Source organism: Ranitomeya variabilis, chromosome 5, assembly GCF_051348905.1.
Source record: "Ranitomeya variabilis isolate aRanVar5 chromosome 5, aRanVar5.hap1, whole genome shotgun sequence".
NCBI classification, from domain to species: Eukaryota; Metazoa; Chordata; class Amphibia; order Anura; family Dendrobatidae; genus Ranitomeya; species Ranitomeya variabilis.
Window position 1 is genome coordinate 132,708,843 of NC_135236.1, and position 16,336 is coordinate 132,725,178.

At 46.6% G+C, this 16,336-nt stretch overlaps 1 protein-coding gene across 2 annotated transcripts in view; it reads right to left on the minus strand.

Annotated features, from left to right (window-relative positions):
* The window catches only part of CLPX (caseinolytic mitochondrial matrix peptidase chaperone subunit X), a 36,852-nt gene extending 20,883 nt beyond the window's left edge, over positions 1-15,969 (minus strand). Inside the window, exons 1-4 of one of the 2 annotated variants that reach the window (XM_077263329.1) lie at positions 15,709-15,969; positions 1,904-2,061; positions 1,705-1,819; positions 1,461-1,615 (exon numbers count right to left, since the gene is read on the minus strand). In XM_077263329.1, the coding sequence (XP_077119444.1) occupies positions 1,461-1,615; positions 1,705-1,819; positions 1,904-2,061; positions 15,709-15,766 (486 nt within the window). In that variant the 5' untranslated portion in view covers positions 15,767-15,969. The remainder of the gene's footprint in view (positions 1-1,460; positions 1,616-1,704; positions 1,820-1,903; positions 2,062-15,708) is intronic. The other variant, XM_077263330.1, reaches the window with a different exon arrangement.
* Between the last annotated feature and the right edge of the window lie 367 nt (positions 15,970-16,336).

The window sequence follows — 16,336 nt, forward strand, 5'->3', positions numbered from 1 at the left end:
CATCCCTGGGAATGGAAGCCGCCGTGTGCACCGCTGAGAGATGGGAGAACTCCTGGGGCCGTCGGAAGGTAAATATATCCCTATTTTTACATGAATATGGATCCCAGGGCCTGAAGGAGAGTCTCCTCTCCTCCAGACCCTGGGAACCATTCGGGACCGCTCCCTGCACCATATGCGGTGACCTCAGAGCTCCGCACACGTCGTATAGACAACACCCGGCGTATAAGATGACCCCCGACTTATACGGCGAGTATATGCCAAACTCTATATTTTAAATGGAAAAGTTGGGGGTTGTCTTATATGCCGAAAAATGCTCACAGCCGAGCTGGGGGCTCACAGCCGAGCTGGGGTCTCACAGCCGAGCTGGGGTCTCACAGCCGAGCTGGGGTCTCACAGCCGAGCTGGGGTCTCACAGCCGAGCTGGGGTCTCACAGCCGAGCTGGGGTCTCACAGCCGAGCTGGGGTCTCACAGCCGACATTGCCCTGCGACAAGGACCAATATTTTGTAATTCCCTTTTCTCACAAAGGGCTCATGAGTGCACATTACTAGGGTATGTTCACACATGGCAGAACTGCAATTATTTGCAATTCTTCCCTTCATCTGAATAGGCCTTGCAGAAATCCATGCACACGCTACAGAGACAGTTGTACTCAGATGTAAGAAATAGATTTAAAAAGAAAAAAAATCCTCTCTGGTATAACACTGGGTCTCTGCCACTGAGGACGATGTCTATTATTGTCTGAAGTGCTGAGGTCAAGTCAACAGGGCTGCAGCCAATCACCGAGTCCATTGGCTATAACGAACTAGACGGCACAAGCCACTGAGCCCAGTTAGAGGCTGCAGCAACACCACTACTACTACAGCCAAGTAATGGAGACCAGGGCAGAAACTCAGCGCTGGGCCTGCGGCGGAGAAATAAACCACAGTTTGTTTGTTTTTTTGTACAACGGACTGTACATATCAGGAAAAGTTTTCTGAAATGACATAACCCCCTGTAAAAAGGTTAAAACCACACACCGTTCAAGATTTCCAACGAGGATCTTGACCTAGAACCACATATTATATATGCAGTATGTTGTGCACAATGCTGAGGATTCCCTACACAATTCATCCACAGTTATATATCAATGTCTCCTATGAGAGGTATTCGGTCTCTACAGATTTGACAAGCTAAAAACTCATGCCCACACGTGTAGCCAATATGCGGCATATAGACTTCACCAGGCATCCACATATACATCCAGATTCATACGTGTGTATGATTAGCACGTCTGCAGCTTTTAGATTATTTTTTTTTTTTGCAATAAAACTGTAAACACCCTTTAAATTCAGCTCATTTTTTCCCTTCATAAATAGCTATTTGTACACATCGGCATCTGTGTCTCATAAACCAATCCCAAAGACCGCATTACAGGTGGGAATACGGACTACTTGACCCTCAGGGAGTCATTCAGGGCACCTTTTTCGGTGGTGGAGGAGGTTTCTGTTGAAATGCAAGTTTCACAGCTTCAGCAGCAGTCTCGGGCTCTCGGTTTATTGATTTCTTTGAATCTGCCTCGGACAGAACGACAAAGAAGTGGTGACATTTCTCACACTTGACAAATCGGGTAGAGGCTGCAGAGAGAATGGGCATAAGGATTTAGTGAAAGTTGTCACAGACAAGGTCACATTGTGTCAAAGCGTAAAGCTATACGAGAACTTACAGACAAACGTCTCTACATGGGTGCACAGGTCCCCACACTTCGGGCAGCGCAGCTGATTGCCACCTTTCCCTGAACTGCCAGAAGACTTCTTACCGCCTCCTTCATTTACGGTTTTCTGCTCATAGAAAAAGGGCATCAAGTGAGTGACTAAAATGAAGCGCCACCATCACAGGACAATGGGTTTCCAAACTAATTGTACCTTTCCATCGCCTGATCCATCCTTGCTGGCACCATCTTTAGAGGCAAAATACACAGTAGTCTCTGAGAAGGCTCGAAATTGTATCTTCCTCCTAACAGGGGCGTCAAGAGTTCCGGGTCTTCGAAAAACAGACAGATGTCCACGACTACAAGCAACTCCTATAAAAAGAAAGGCACAATCTGTCAACTTACTGTTACAAGCAATGGTTTATACCGCAACATTACATGAAGGGCATTATGAAAGAGGACACCAGAGAGATCAAGCAGAATCCCTCCGCTGCCACCACGTGACGAACCTGCACCTCGCCATTACATCAGGCAGATCACGTGATATGGTCTCCTCACTTGCACCAATGTGACGTTCCACACCCCCTAGGGACACGCAAGGTAAGCTTGGCCCAAACACACACCTTCAGGGAGTGAGAAGATGTGGCACCACACTCGCCCACAACGCTGACAGGCCCAGTTCACTAACATCATTGAAACAGAGCACTACCAGCCTGGTATGGCTGCCAACAGTTCCTTGTTAGATATAATCCCATTAATAGACTGGGCTTATATCGGGCCAGAAACCAGCCCCGGTAGCATGAAAAGCAGGCGTGTGGATTCGTGGATCGAGAAAAGAGCAGCCCAAGGTTAGTTTATATATTTAATTGCCTTAAGAGCACACTAGACAATACATTATATACACAAAGGTTACACATACAGTGGTCAGATTTGCAAAATAGTGGTAGGACTAAAGTAATAAGCAGTATATACAGGTACTTCTCACAAAATTAGAATATCATCAAAAAGTTATTTTTTAGTTCTTCAAAACAATAAGTGAAACTCATTATATAGAGTCATACCAAACAGAGAGATCTATTTCAAGTGTTTATTTCTGCTAATGATGATTTGTGGGTTTTCATTGGCTGTAAGCCATAGTCTTTATCTCAGTAAATTAAAATAATTAACAAAAAACAACTGCAAAGGCTTCCGAAGTGTTTAAAAAGGTTCCTTAGTCTGTACAGTAGGCTCCACAATCATGGGGAAGACTGCTGACTTGACAGATGTCCAGAAGACAGTCATTGACACACTCCATAAGGAGGGGAAGCTACAAAAGGTCATTGCTAAAGAAGCCGGCTGTTCGCGGAGTGCTGTATCCAAGAATATTAATGGAAAGTTGAGTGGAAGAAAAAAGTGTGGTAGAAAAAGGTGCACAAGCAACTGGGATAACCGCAGCCTTGAAAGGATTATTAAGAAAAGGCCATTCAAAAATTTGGGGAAAATTCACAAGGAGTGGACTGCTGCTGGAGTCATTGCTTTAAGAGCCACCACACACAGACGTATCCAGGACATGGGCTACAAGTTTCGCATTCCTTGTGTCAAACCACTCATGACCATTAGACAACACCAGAAGCGTATTACCTGGGTTAAGGAGAGAAAGAACTGGACTGTTGTTCAGTGGTCCAAGGTGTTGTTTTCAGATGAAAGTAAATTTTGCATTTCATTTGGAAATCAAGGTCCCAGAGTCTGGAGGAAGAGTGGAGAGGCCACAAGCCAAGCTGCTTGACGTCTAGTGTGAAGTTTCCACAATCGGTGATGGTTTGGGGAGCCATGTCATCTGCTTGTGTAGGTCCACTGTGTTTTTTCAAGACCAAAGTCAGTGCAGCCGACTACCAGGAAATTTTTAGAGCACTACATGTTTCCCTCTGTCGACAGGCTTATTGGAGATGGAAATTTCATTCTCCAGCAGGACTTGGCACCTGTCCACACTGCCAAAAGTACCAATACCTGGTTTAAAAACAACAGTATCACTGGGCTTGATTGGCCAGCAAACTCGCCTGACCTTAACCCCATAGAGAATCTATGGAGTATTGTCAAGAGGATGATGAGACACCACACCCAACAATGCAGACGAGCTGAAGGCTGCTATCAAAGCAACCTGGGCTTCCATAAGACCTCAGCAGTGCCACAGGCTTATCTCCTCCAAGCCACGGCACACTGATGCAGTAATTGATGCAAAAGGAGCCCAGACCAAGTATTGAGTGCATTTACTGAACATACATTTCAGTAGGCCAACATTTCAAGCTGGTGTTATAAAGTATTCTAATTTACTGAGATAATGACTTTTGTGTTTTCATTGGCTGTAAGCCATAATCATCAACATTAATAGAAATAAACACTTGAAGTAGATCACTGTTTGTAATGACTATATAAAATATATGAGTTTCACTTTTTGTATTGAAGAACTGAAATTAAAGTTTTTGATGAAATTCTAATTTAGCAAGAAGCACCTGTATGTCAATTACCATGTAATGTCAGATCAAGAGTGTGCTGGGCCGCAAGGGGGCATGGACTTCCAATTGGCTCCTAGGTCCCTCACTTTATGGATGTCCTACGGAGCGGTTCTGGCACCATTTGATCCAACCCAAGCCCACGCTATGCATGGGGACCAAACAAGCTTTCGCTACCTTGCTTCTACTAGTTGTTTTATGTATCTCTATACCCCTGGGTGCAAGAACGGGTCGAGTCAGGCAGGTGTTCGCCATGTTCTGGGGATCTCGGAAATATACGCGATGAATGCCTAGTATGTAAAGCATCTCCATAACTCCTTATGGAATCATGTTTCTAGAATGATCTTCGGCAGGACTCTATATTGTAAGCCAGCCTTTGTCCTGCTTGGAGCTGCTCAAGGTGCGATAATTGTCACTCACAGCCACGGATCCCCGTTGCTGCTAGCTGAACACAGAAGGGGGTTTTATAATCCCATGCCACATAGGATAAAAATAATTGCCATGAAATTATATCTCCAATATTCTTCATAGACATAAAACACAAAAAAGGTCAATAGAAAAAGGAAGCTTACAAAGACCAGTTACACCACTTTACGACAAATACTAGGCATTTTGCTTATTTTTCAGCCCATGTTCTCCCAGTCCTTCACAAAGGTCCCAGGTTTCCACAGATAAATCATCCAATTAATTGGTAGCAATATACTCTATACAAGGCCAGAAAGAAAATGGCAGACAAAGAAAATGACATGATCGTCCCATGTTCCCATCTATGTCATCATTTTTGTCACAGGGAAGGACAATTGCTAAATTAGAACATCAAAAACTTAAATTTGTTTCAGTTCTTAATTTATTTCAGGCAAGATCGTTCACCTTATGTTAACCAAATGCCTGACGGATCCCAATGATTTTTGTAGTTGGTCATTTTCCATAAATATGATTACGGTAAATTTGTGACAGACGCTTAGACAAAAGATGTTATTTAAAAAAATAAAAAAACCCACAAAACACACACTACCGAAAATAGTCTGGACAAAATGATGGGATTCTTAACTAAATATTTTCCAGCACAACCTTTTGAGGCAATCACGACACACAAACAAATATATGCAACTCTCAATGAGACTTCAGCACCTGCCTACAGGTATTTTGGCCCCCTTATCGTGAGCAGACTGCTCCTTGTGTCTCGGGTGTGAAGGCAACTTCACCAGACTGCAGGTTTCAGCTCCTTCAGACATTTGATGAGATTTAGATCAGAGCTCAAAGAACCCACTTTAGAACAGTCCGATGCTTGTCAATTAGCCATTGTTGGATGTTTTTCGCTGCGAGTTTTGGGCCTTTATCCTGTTGGAGAACCCATGATATGCGGCTGAGACCAAGATTTCTGACACTGGGCAGCACATTTTGCTCCAAAATGCATTGGTGGCCTTAAGACTGCATTATACCATGCACAGATTCAAGACACCCTGTGCCAGATGCAGCAAAGCAGCCCCAAAACATGACCAAGCCTCCTCCATGTGTCACAGTAGGTACAATGTTTTCTTTGAATACGTCATTTTTGAGTCTGAATATAAAGCTGATGCGACTTGCCAAAAAGCTACAGTTTTATCTCATATGTCAATTCGCCCAGAAGCTTTGTCACTTGTCACTTTGCATTTTGTCAAATTTCAGTCTCTTATGTTAAGGATTTGCTTTCAACAGTGGTTTCCTCAGTCGTTTTCCCTGAAGTCCACCAAGACAACAATGGATGGTGTGTCTGATACTGAGGTACCTTGACTTTGGAGGAGTTCTCCTCTAATCTCTTTGGAAGTTGTTCTTGGAGCTTTTGTTGCCATTTGTATTATATGTCTCTTCAATTTTCCTCTTGCGGCCAGGTAATGGGAGGTTGGCTACAGTCACATAGACCTTCTGAAGATTATGTGCAACTATACACGGTCCATGTTCAGTGTGGTCAACACCATGATAACAAACATGCAAGGTAATAGAGAAACAGCATGCTATACAAAACGGGATCACCAGAAAAAAAAAAAAATGTAAATAAATTCTTTATTAATGCAAGCTACAAAAGGTAATTAAAAAAACAATTGAAAAGTCAAAAAATGATTACACACAATGGCCCAAAATAGGGTGACAAACCCTGTCAAACAGCGCATCAATGTTATTATGACCTCAATATCATATAGATTGGATCCAGGTTTGAAAATAACATTAATTACAGAATAATAAGATGAATGTGAGGATCAGCTGCTTGGACTTATCCGGAGGAGGAATGCAGAGTGCGGCCAGCGTGTGTATAGACTCTTGGGCAGACGGCAAAAACAGAAATCAGCAGTTTTCAACCGGGCGGAAATGAAACGCACTCTGCATTACTCCTCCGGTAAGTCCAAACAGGTGATGCTCACATGTATATAAAATGCGTGCTACACACCCTTACTCACACGCCCCTGAGGAAGCCACGCTTGGATGGCGGCACGCGTTGGGGGTTATGCCCAGTCATTTGTTTTGACTTTTACCACGATCCAGGCCACCATGCATCTTCATTTACCAACACCATTGACATAGCCCCATGTACGCAGGTACTAGCCCCCTTCTTTCATTGGTTGTTTCTCTCAGCGCTACCACCACTATCGGGCGTTGTGCCCTGCCATTTGCTCGCATATCCTGCATTCTAGCATGCATGCAGTGTAGATGTTAGCTGAAGTGATTGTCACTTGGCTATCACTTGTGATGCACTGTTGCATATCTTCTCCATATGTGACTAGTGCATGTTATTGATGTGCTGGAGCACATGCTTATCAACTACTTGGTGGTGCTAATACCGGGATTAATGCCTTTTTAGGTTTTTTCAGTGCATGGTGACTTTTACAGTTTGTATATATACATTCATCTTGTTGTTCTGTAATTAATATCTTCTTTTCAAACCTGGATCCAATCTATATGATACGGAGATCATAACATTGATACGTTGTTTGACAGGCCTTGTCACCTTATCTTGGGTGATTGTGTGTAATCATTTTTTGACTTTTTAAATGTTTTTTTAATTACCTTTTGTAGCTTGCATTAAGAATTTATTTAAATATTTTTTCTGATGATCCCGTTTTGTATAACATGCTCTTTCTCTATTACTTTGCACACATTGTCCTCCTCTTCATGCTAAGGAGATCCCGAATTTATTTACAGTGGTGCCCTCTGATCCCTTTCACACATACCATGATACCAAACAGAACAAGGACTACTTTTTCCCCATCTAAATAGGCAGAAAGACTGAATACAAGTTTGTAGACCCCTGTGGTGCCAAATACAGGTCACACCTTAGTTTAACCCCTTAATGACCGCCGATACGTCTTTTAACTGACCTGAGATAAGAGACTAGCCTCCCCATACAGGTGACAACCCAGCAGCTGTCGGCTGTACACTATAGCTGACAACTTGCTGTATCAGCCACGATCAGTGTTGTCACTGTCCATATCTGTTTAACCCCTTAGATGATGCGGTCAATAATGACTATATCATATAAATGTTTAAAAAGTATGGCTTCTCTCTCTCTTTAAAATCCCCATCGGCATCCTGAGATCATGATTGTGTGGTCCTGATGTTTGTCATGGCAATTCAGGGCCAAATAGCGGCCTTTGAGTCTGCCGGCTACACTGACCTGTTAAAAAGTCAGCGACATTAGGTGGTAAAAATCAACCTTTCTCATTCCTGTTATGCCACATTGTATTAACTCCTGAAAAGCACCTGAAGGGTTAATAAACTACCAGACAGCAGTTTTCAGTATGTCAGAAGTGTTATTTTTAAAATGGTATCAGGTTTGTTATTGTTTTTGTTTGTTTTTTTTTTGGGGGGGGGGGGGGGGGGGGGGGGAGTTGTCACTAAAAACATTTCTTTTGCAGGTTTCCTTGAAAAGAAAAATTACTGCTACATTTGTAAACATCCTAAAATGCTAACAAAATAAAATAACATTTTACAAATGGTGCTGATGAAAAGCAGACATGTGGGAAATAATATGCATTAGGCCGGCGTCACACTCAGCGTATGAAAATACGGTCCGTATTTTACGGCCGTAATATGCAGAAATGTTCCCAAAATAGTGATCCGTATGTCATCCGTAGGCAGGGTGTGGCAGCTTATTTTGCGCATGGCATCCTCCGTATGTAATTCGTATGGCATCCATACTGCGATATTTTCTCGCAGGCTTGCAAAACCAACATCTAATGGATTTTTCAGCTCAAATGGTCGTTAAAACACACATATATATATATATATATATATACACACACATACACATACATACATACATACATACATACATACATACACACACTTGCTGTATTTATATTTAATTCAGCGCGAGATATGTGAAAAGCCGGTAATTCAATTGCCGGCTTTTCATTTCTCCTTCCCAAACCCGACAGGATATGAGACATGGTTTACATACAGTAAACCATCTCATATCTTTTTTTTTGCATATTCCACACTACTAATGTTAGTAGTGTGTATGTGCAAAATTTGGGCGCTGTAGCTTGTAAAATAAAGGGTTAAATCGTGGAAAAAATTGGCGTGGGCTCCCGCGCAATTTTCTCTGTTAGAGTAGTAAAGCCAGTGACTGAGGACAGATATTAATAGCCTAGAGAGGGTCCATGGTTATTGGCCCCCCCGGCTACAAACATCTGCCCCCAGACACCCCAGAAAAGGCACATCTGGAAGATGCGCCTATTCTGGCACTTGGCCTCTCTCTTCCCATTCCCGTGTAGCGGTGGGATATGGGGTAATGAAGGGTTAATGTCACCTTGCTATTGTAAGGTGACATTAAGCCAGATTAATAATGGAGAGGCGTCAATTATGACACCTATCCATTATTAATCCAATAGTACGAAATGGTTAATAAAAGACACACAAATTATTTACAAGTATTTTAATGAAATAAAGACACATGGTGTTGTAATATTTTATTAGACTCTTAATCCACCTGAAGACCATCGTCCTGAAACAAAGTTAAAAAAAACAAACAACAATATGCCATACCTTCTGTCGTTATGTCCCACGATGTAAATCCATCTGAAGGGGTTAAATCATTTTACAGCCAGGAGCTGTGCTAAAGCACTCGCTCCTGCCTGTAAAACCCCGGGGAATGAATGGAAAGCAGGGTGATCTGTAGTTACCTTAAGTCGCGGTGAGGCGCCCTCTGCTGGATGTCCTCATATGAACTCGAGCGTGGGAACTTTTCCAAGGCTCCAGTTCATGAGGACATCCAGCAGAGGGCGCATCACCGCGACTCAAGGTAACTACAGGTCACCCTGCTTTCCATTCATTCCCCGGGGTTTTACAGGCAGGAGCGAGTGCTTTAGCACAGCTCCTGGCTGTAAAGTGATTTAACCCCTTCAGATGGATTTACATCGTGGGACATAACGACGGAAGGTATGAGATATTGTTGTTTGCTTTTTTAACTTTGTTTCAGGACGATGGTCTTCAGGTGGATTAAGAGTCTAATAAAATATTACAACAACCTGTGTCTTTATTTCATTAAAATACTTTGTAATAATGTGTGTGTTTTATTAACCATTTCATACTATTGTATTAATGTATAGGTGTCATAATTGATGCCTCTCCATTATTAATCTGGCTTAATGTCACCTTACAATAGCAAGGTGACATTAACCCTTCATTACCCCATATCACACCGCTACACGGGAGTGGGAAGAGAGTGGCCAAGTGCCAGAATAGGCGCATCTTCCAGATGTGCCTATTCTGGGGTGGCTGGGGGCAGATGTTTGTAGCCGGGGGGGGGGGGGCAATAACCATGGACCCTCTCCTGGCTATTAATATCTGCCCTCAGTCACTGGCTTTACCACTCTGGCGGAGAAAATTGTGCGGGAGCCCACGCCAATTTTTTCCGCAATTTAACCCTTTATTTTACAAGCTACAGCGCCCAAATTTTGCACATACACACTACTAACATTAGTAGTGTGGAATATGCAGCAGAAAAAAAGGGGTATGAGATGGTTTACTGTATGTAAACCATGTCTCATATCCTGTCGGGTTTGGGAAGGAGAAATGAAAAGCCGGCAATTGAATTACCGGCTTTTTTATAGAACACTGCTGCGTATTTCTCGCAAGTCACACTGCTGGTCCGTGTGTAATCCGTATTTTTCTCGCCCCCATAGACTTTCATTGGCTATTTTTTGGCGCAATACGGTGACAAACGCAGCATGCTGCGATTTTGTATGGCTGTACAAGACCGTATAATACGGATCAGTAAAATACGGCTGATAGGAGCTGGGACATAGGGAATCATTGGGCCGTGTGTTATGCGTATTTTATGGATGTATTTTCTGCGCTCATACGTCCGTAAAACTCGCCAGTGTGACGCCGGCCTTACAGCGAGAAAGTCTCATGGTGCAGAGACGAGTTCACCACAGAAAAATTCTCCCGGTGAACTGACATCGGCACTTTTCCTCACTGTGCTAGCAGTGATCTCACCGCAGTTCATTAGCCCAACTGGGAATGCAGCCTCAGTGAGCTGCGGTAACCTTGATGAGATCACCACTGCTCGCGGCAGCTCATTCTTCAGTGGTTCTCAGCCTGGACGGTCGCATCTTGGCACCGTCCAGGTTGAAAACCAGTAATCCCCAAACAGGGATTACGGCATGGGACAGAACAACAGAGAGGTGAGGGATATTGTTTTTTTTTTATTATTTCATTACAGGAGACGAGGGCTTCAATGGAATGGGCGTTAGGAGAGTATAAGGCCGATGTCACACTACAGAGTTTTACGGACGTATGAGGCGCGCAAAAACAACGCATTGCGCACAGACCAATGTTTCTCTGTGGGGCAGCTCCTATCTGCCATATATTTCTCGACCGTATTTTACGGACTGAGAAAATCGCAGCATGCGGCGTTTGTCAGGGTATTGCACAAAAAAATCTGCCAATGAAAGTCTCCCCTCCAGTCAGTGCCCACATAGCGTTTTAGCAGTCTGTTAAACGGACTGCGTTACACCGCAGCATAATGCGGTGTGATGCAGTCCGTTAACGCTGCCATTAACCCTGTGACCAACTTTTTAAGATAGATAGATAGATAGATAGATAGATAGATAGATAGATATATTATCTATGTTTTCATGAATATATGAGCCCATGGATCCATTCTATGTCCATTTTGCAAGCCGGCGAGAAAATCTCACCGTACGGATGCCATATGGATGACACAGAATTTTTAGAGGAAAAAATAAAAAAATAAATTGCATCCTCGCATTGAATACGGATCACTGTTCAGGAACTTTTCTGCGTATTACGCCTGTAAAAACGGACCGTACTTCCCCAAGTGAAGTGTAACTCCGGCCTGTTTGTTATTTTTTAAATAAAAATGGAAAAGAGTGTTTTGTTTTATTTCTAATAAAAGACTTTATTCTGGCTGTCTTTATTTATAGTATAACTATAGAATTAGTAATGGAGAGGTGTCTTATAGATTGCTAACGCAGAGGGTTGCAGCCCACAGCTGTCAGTTTTGCCTGGCTGGTTATCAAAAACACAGGGGAACCCACATTGTGTTTTTTTTTCTCTTCATTATTTAGAGCGCAGGCGTTGGCTTTTGAACGCTCCCATTGGCCACTGTCTGCTCTCACTTATTAGCGTTAGCTGTTGGATTAGCAGTCCCATCAGCTGACGCCAGTGACCAGAGGTAAACGTTTTACCTCTGATCGCAGCTGTTGGCTCACGCTGTCATTTGACAGTGTGGGAACCATGGCTCTCTGCCCAGGGTAATGATTTTACAGCTGATCAGAAGCACTGTTTGCATGCACATGACAGTGGCAAACACTGGACGTATAGGCCCCCCCCATTCAAGTGAACGGGGTCCAGGTACTGTTCTTGTACCCGATTATTGTTTTTTTACTGTTCGGCCAGACCAGGACATTCAGGGATCTGCCCATCTCTAGCTCCTGACCCTCTGCCATCTTGCACAATTAAGATAAGAGGAGTTATGTGACTGGACAGCATGGTAAATTCTATGTATGTTGTTGTGGTGTCCCATTAGTGACATCAGGGCAGGTAAAATCTGTGCTGTACAGATGTGATTCCATATTATTTATAGTCCTACTAGTAGTTTACATAACAAACAAGTCTAACACAAAGGAAAAGTGACAAGTGAAAAGCCCCATGACCAACATCAAACATAGAACTGGATAACAGTCCTTGGCCAGAGGTCAGGGATCTTCCATATATTATTGAGACAAGCAGTGACCTCGGCCAGACAGTAATCAGCCCATTATCTCTCATTGTTCTCACACATTCAAAGGAGCCTTGGGTTTTTTTTCATGCAATAGCCTGGCACACTGCTTCACATGTTGTATTTGTCACAGCATTTTTCTGTGTTTACGCTGCAACCAGATAAGAAGTATGTCAAATACTGTCCATGAAATGCTGCATTCTGACAAGGTGGCTCTTTTAGTTATTGGTGCTGTAACTGCCGAAATAATCAGTTTTATAATTTGTCCTAAATACCTTTCTTCAGTCCTGGGGGCCGGCCTTTCCCCCCCTGCTGCAGACGCCACACAGCTGTCGCTCAAGTCTTCTTGGCGCCGGGCGCCGCCTCCTCATCGCTGGTTTGAAATGAGCCGGCGCCTGCGCTCTTTTCTCCTGCCTGGTGCAGGCGCAGTGAGCGCTGCCCGTCTGTCCTCATATGCAGTCTAGCTGACTGCGCCTGTGCGGCCGCCCTGCCTGTGAATCCCCGCCCCGCATTGTCTTCTGATTTATTCACACTGCGGGGCTGGGATTCACAGGCAGGGCGGCCGCACAGGCGCAGTCAGCTAGACTGCATATGAGCACAGAGGATGGGCAGCGCTCACTGCGCTTGCCCAAGGAAGGAGAAAAGAGCGCAGGCGCCGGCTCATTTCAAAACAGCGGTGAGGAGGAGGCGGCGCCCGGCGCCAAGAAGACTTGAGTGACGGCTGTGTGGCGTCTGCAGCAGGGGGGAAAGGCCGGCCTCCAGGACTGAAGAAAGGTATTTAGGACAAATTAGAAAACGGATTATTTTGTCAGTTACAGAAACCAGAACTAAAAGAGCCACCTTGTCAGAATGCAGCATTACTGCTGCACAAGGTGGCTCTTTTAGTTAAAAACGCCTGGGGGGTGACAGGTTCCCTTTAAGGGGTTTTTTTTTTCCTTAAAGTGGCGATTTGTTTTTTTTTGCATTTTTTCATAGGAGAAAAAACACAAACAAAAAACAAATGTGCATTATACAGGCCTGTTTCCCATGGAAATCAATAAGAAACTTGTTCAGTTTCCTTCAGCAGGTATAGGATTATATCACAGGTGCTTATAAAAAAAACCAAAACTGCTGCATAAGCCTAAAAATACTCAAACACATACGCTTAATGTCCCTGACAAGGGTTCTGACGTTACGTAGATAAGGAGGCAGCTTTTTTACATAGTGACATTGGTGATGCCAATAGGACATAAAGCTGGGGCACTTAGTGGCTGTTGGGGTAAGCAACAAACCTGCAGACAGTGAGCCCTCGCGGGCAGGGTCCTCCCTCCTTATGTACCTGTGTGCCGTGTTTTATGCTCATGTTTAGTTGTATTTGTCTATATTTGCCCCCTTTTCACATGTAAAGCGCCATGGAATAAATGGCACTATAAAAATGTACAATAATAATAATAACATTAATGGGCACAAGGAATTGTCCAGGGGAAGAAAAGTCTATTTTATGGTATATGAAGTTGAATAGAACAAAGCTGTACAATGAAAACAAATTAGCACTTAGCCACAGGATAGGTGATAACATGCTGATGAGTGGGGGTCCGACCACTGGGACCTGCAACAATCAGCAGAATGGGGAATTCTCAGCACCCTTGGAGTGTGACAGCAGTGTGCCTAGGAGACTGTCACTCCATTCACCACCTATGGGACTTCTGTGCATTGCACACCGCTTTCTCCAGCAGTCCCACAGACAATGAATGGTGCGGTGACCGGGCGTCCGAGCTGCCACTCCATTTGGTAACGGGAATAAATATTATTAGTGTGGAATACAATTTCCCTGTTTCAACAATTGGTGCGGGTCTCAGTGAGCGGGACGCTGGCTGCCCACAGGGGTGGTGGTGGTGGGTCCACAGGGTGAGGGAACACCGGCTGCCCACTTGGGGTTCGTAGGGCGAGGGGATGCGATGCAGGGTGCTGGTCTGCAGGGTGAGGAGGACACAGGCTGCCCACAGGGGTGGTGGTGGGGGAGTCGCAGGGTGAGGGGGACACAGACTGCCCACTGGGGGGTCCTCAGGGTGAGGCGGACATGCTGCCCAGTGGGGGGTCCTCCGGGTGAGGGGGATGTGATGCAGGGTGCTGAGGGGGGTGGTCCACAAGGTGAGGACACAGGCTGCCCACAAGGGTGGTGGTGGGGGACCGCAGGGTGAGGGGACACAGGCTGCCCACTGGGGGGGGGGGTCCGCAGGGTGAGGGGGACACAGGCTGCCCACTGGGGGGGGTCCGCAGGGTGAGGGGGGACACAGGCTGCCCACTGGGGGGGGTCCGCAGGGTGAGGGGGACACAGGCTGCCCGCTGGGGGGGGGTCCGCAGGGTGAGGGGGACACAGGCTGCCCGCTGGGGGGGGGTCCGCAGGGTGAGGGGGACCCAGGCTGCCCAGTGGGGGGTCCTCCGGGTGAGGGGGATGTGATGCAGGGTGCTGAGGGGGGTGGTCCACAAGGTGAGGACACAGGCTGCCCACAAGGGTGGTGGTGGGGGTCCGCAGGGTGAGGGGGACACAGGCTGCCCACTGGGGGGGGTCCGCAGGGTGAGGGGGACACAGGCTGCCCACTATGGGGGTCCACAGGGTGAGGGGATGTGATGCAGGGTGCCGGTCCACAGGGTGAGGGGACACAGGCTGCCCACTGGGGGGTCCGCAGGGTGAGGGGATACGATGCAAGGTGCCGGTCCGCAGGGTGAGGGGGACACAGGCTACCCACTGGGGATGGTCCGCAGGGTGAGGGGGACACCGGCTGCCCACTGGGGGGGGGGTCCGCAGGGTGAGGGGGACACAGGCTGCCCACTGGGGGGGTCCGCAGGGTGAGGGGGACACAGGCTGCCCACTGGGGGGGTCCGCAGGGTGAGGGGGACACAGGCTGCCCACTGGGGGGGTCCGCAGGGTGAGGGGGACACAGGCTGCCCACTGGGGGGGTCCGCAGGGTGAGGGGGACACAGGCTGCCCACTGGGGGGGTCCGCAGGGTGAGGGGGACACAGGATGCCCACTGGAGGGATCCGCAGGGTGAGGGGGACACAGGATGCCCACTGGGGGGTCCGCAGGGTGAGGGGGACACAGGCTGCCCACTGGGGGGTCCGCAGGGTGAGGGGGACACAGGCTGCCCACTGAGGAGGACTCTTCTGTCATGGATCCATGTTCTCTGCACACAGCCGGAGCTGCGGTTACAGCCTGCAGACACACAGGCCGGTTTCTGCTCACTGACAGCACGGGGGGGTCTTGCAGCAGGAGAGGGGTCTCCACAAGGCTCGGCAGTCACGTGTCCCCCCAGGGCCCCACTCACCTCTGTGCAGGGAGCTGCTGATGATCCTGGCAGCGCAGGAACAGCTGTGGCCGGACATGGTGCCCGGTGACAGACGGAGCGGTCTCGCTGCAGGAAGTAGAACACTGGCTCTCCTGGGCCGGTGCACGGTGACAGGGACCGGAGAGTGACGCCGCAGCCCAGCGGTGTCCCGGGCCCGGCAGCAGCCTGCTATGTCGTCAGCCCGGCAGGGTTCAACAACCCAACCAATCACAAACACAGGCTAGAAAAGGTGACGGGGACGTGCAGTTCGCGTTATTTGACGTCATTACGCTGAAGCTGCCAATCAACATGTGATTCACGTCAAGAGCGTAACTAGCCGCCATCTTTACTCCTGTCAATGACAAGTAGTGACGTTCTTACAGAAAGGGCGTAGATGAGAGGAGATTCGCTCTGACGTGTGTCTGTGGGTTGTATGGAGAACCCCGGGCGTTCTTTGTGGACCCGCGCTGCACACTTTACATTCACTTCACTGTTGCAGTGTTTATTCTTCCCGAGCCCGACAGCATTAATAATGGCGGCTTACTGTAGTGACGTCACCACTCACCCCGACCTGACCCTAAAGTCCTGTTATCACGTGGTAGAGTTGTGCCAGTTCCTTGCGCATGCG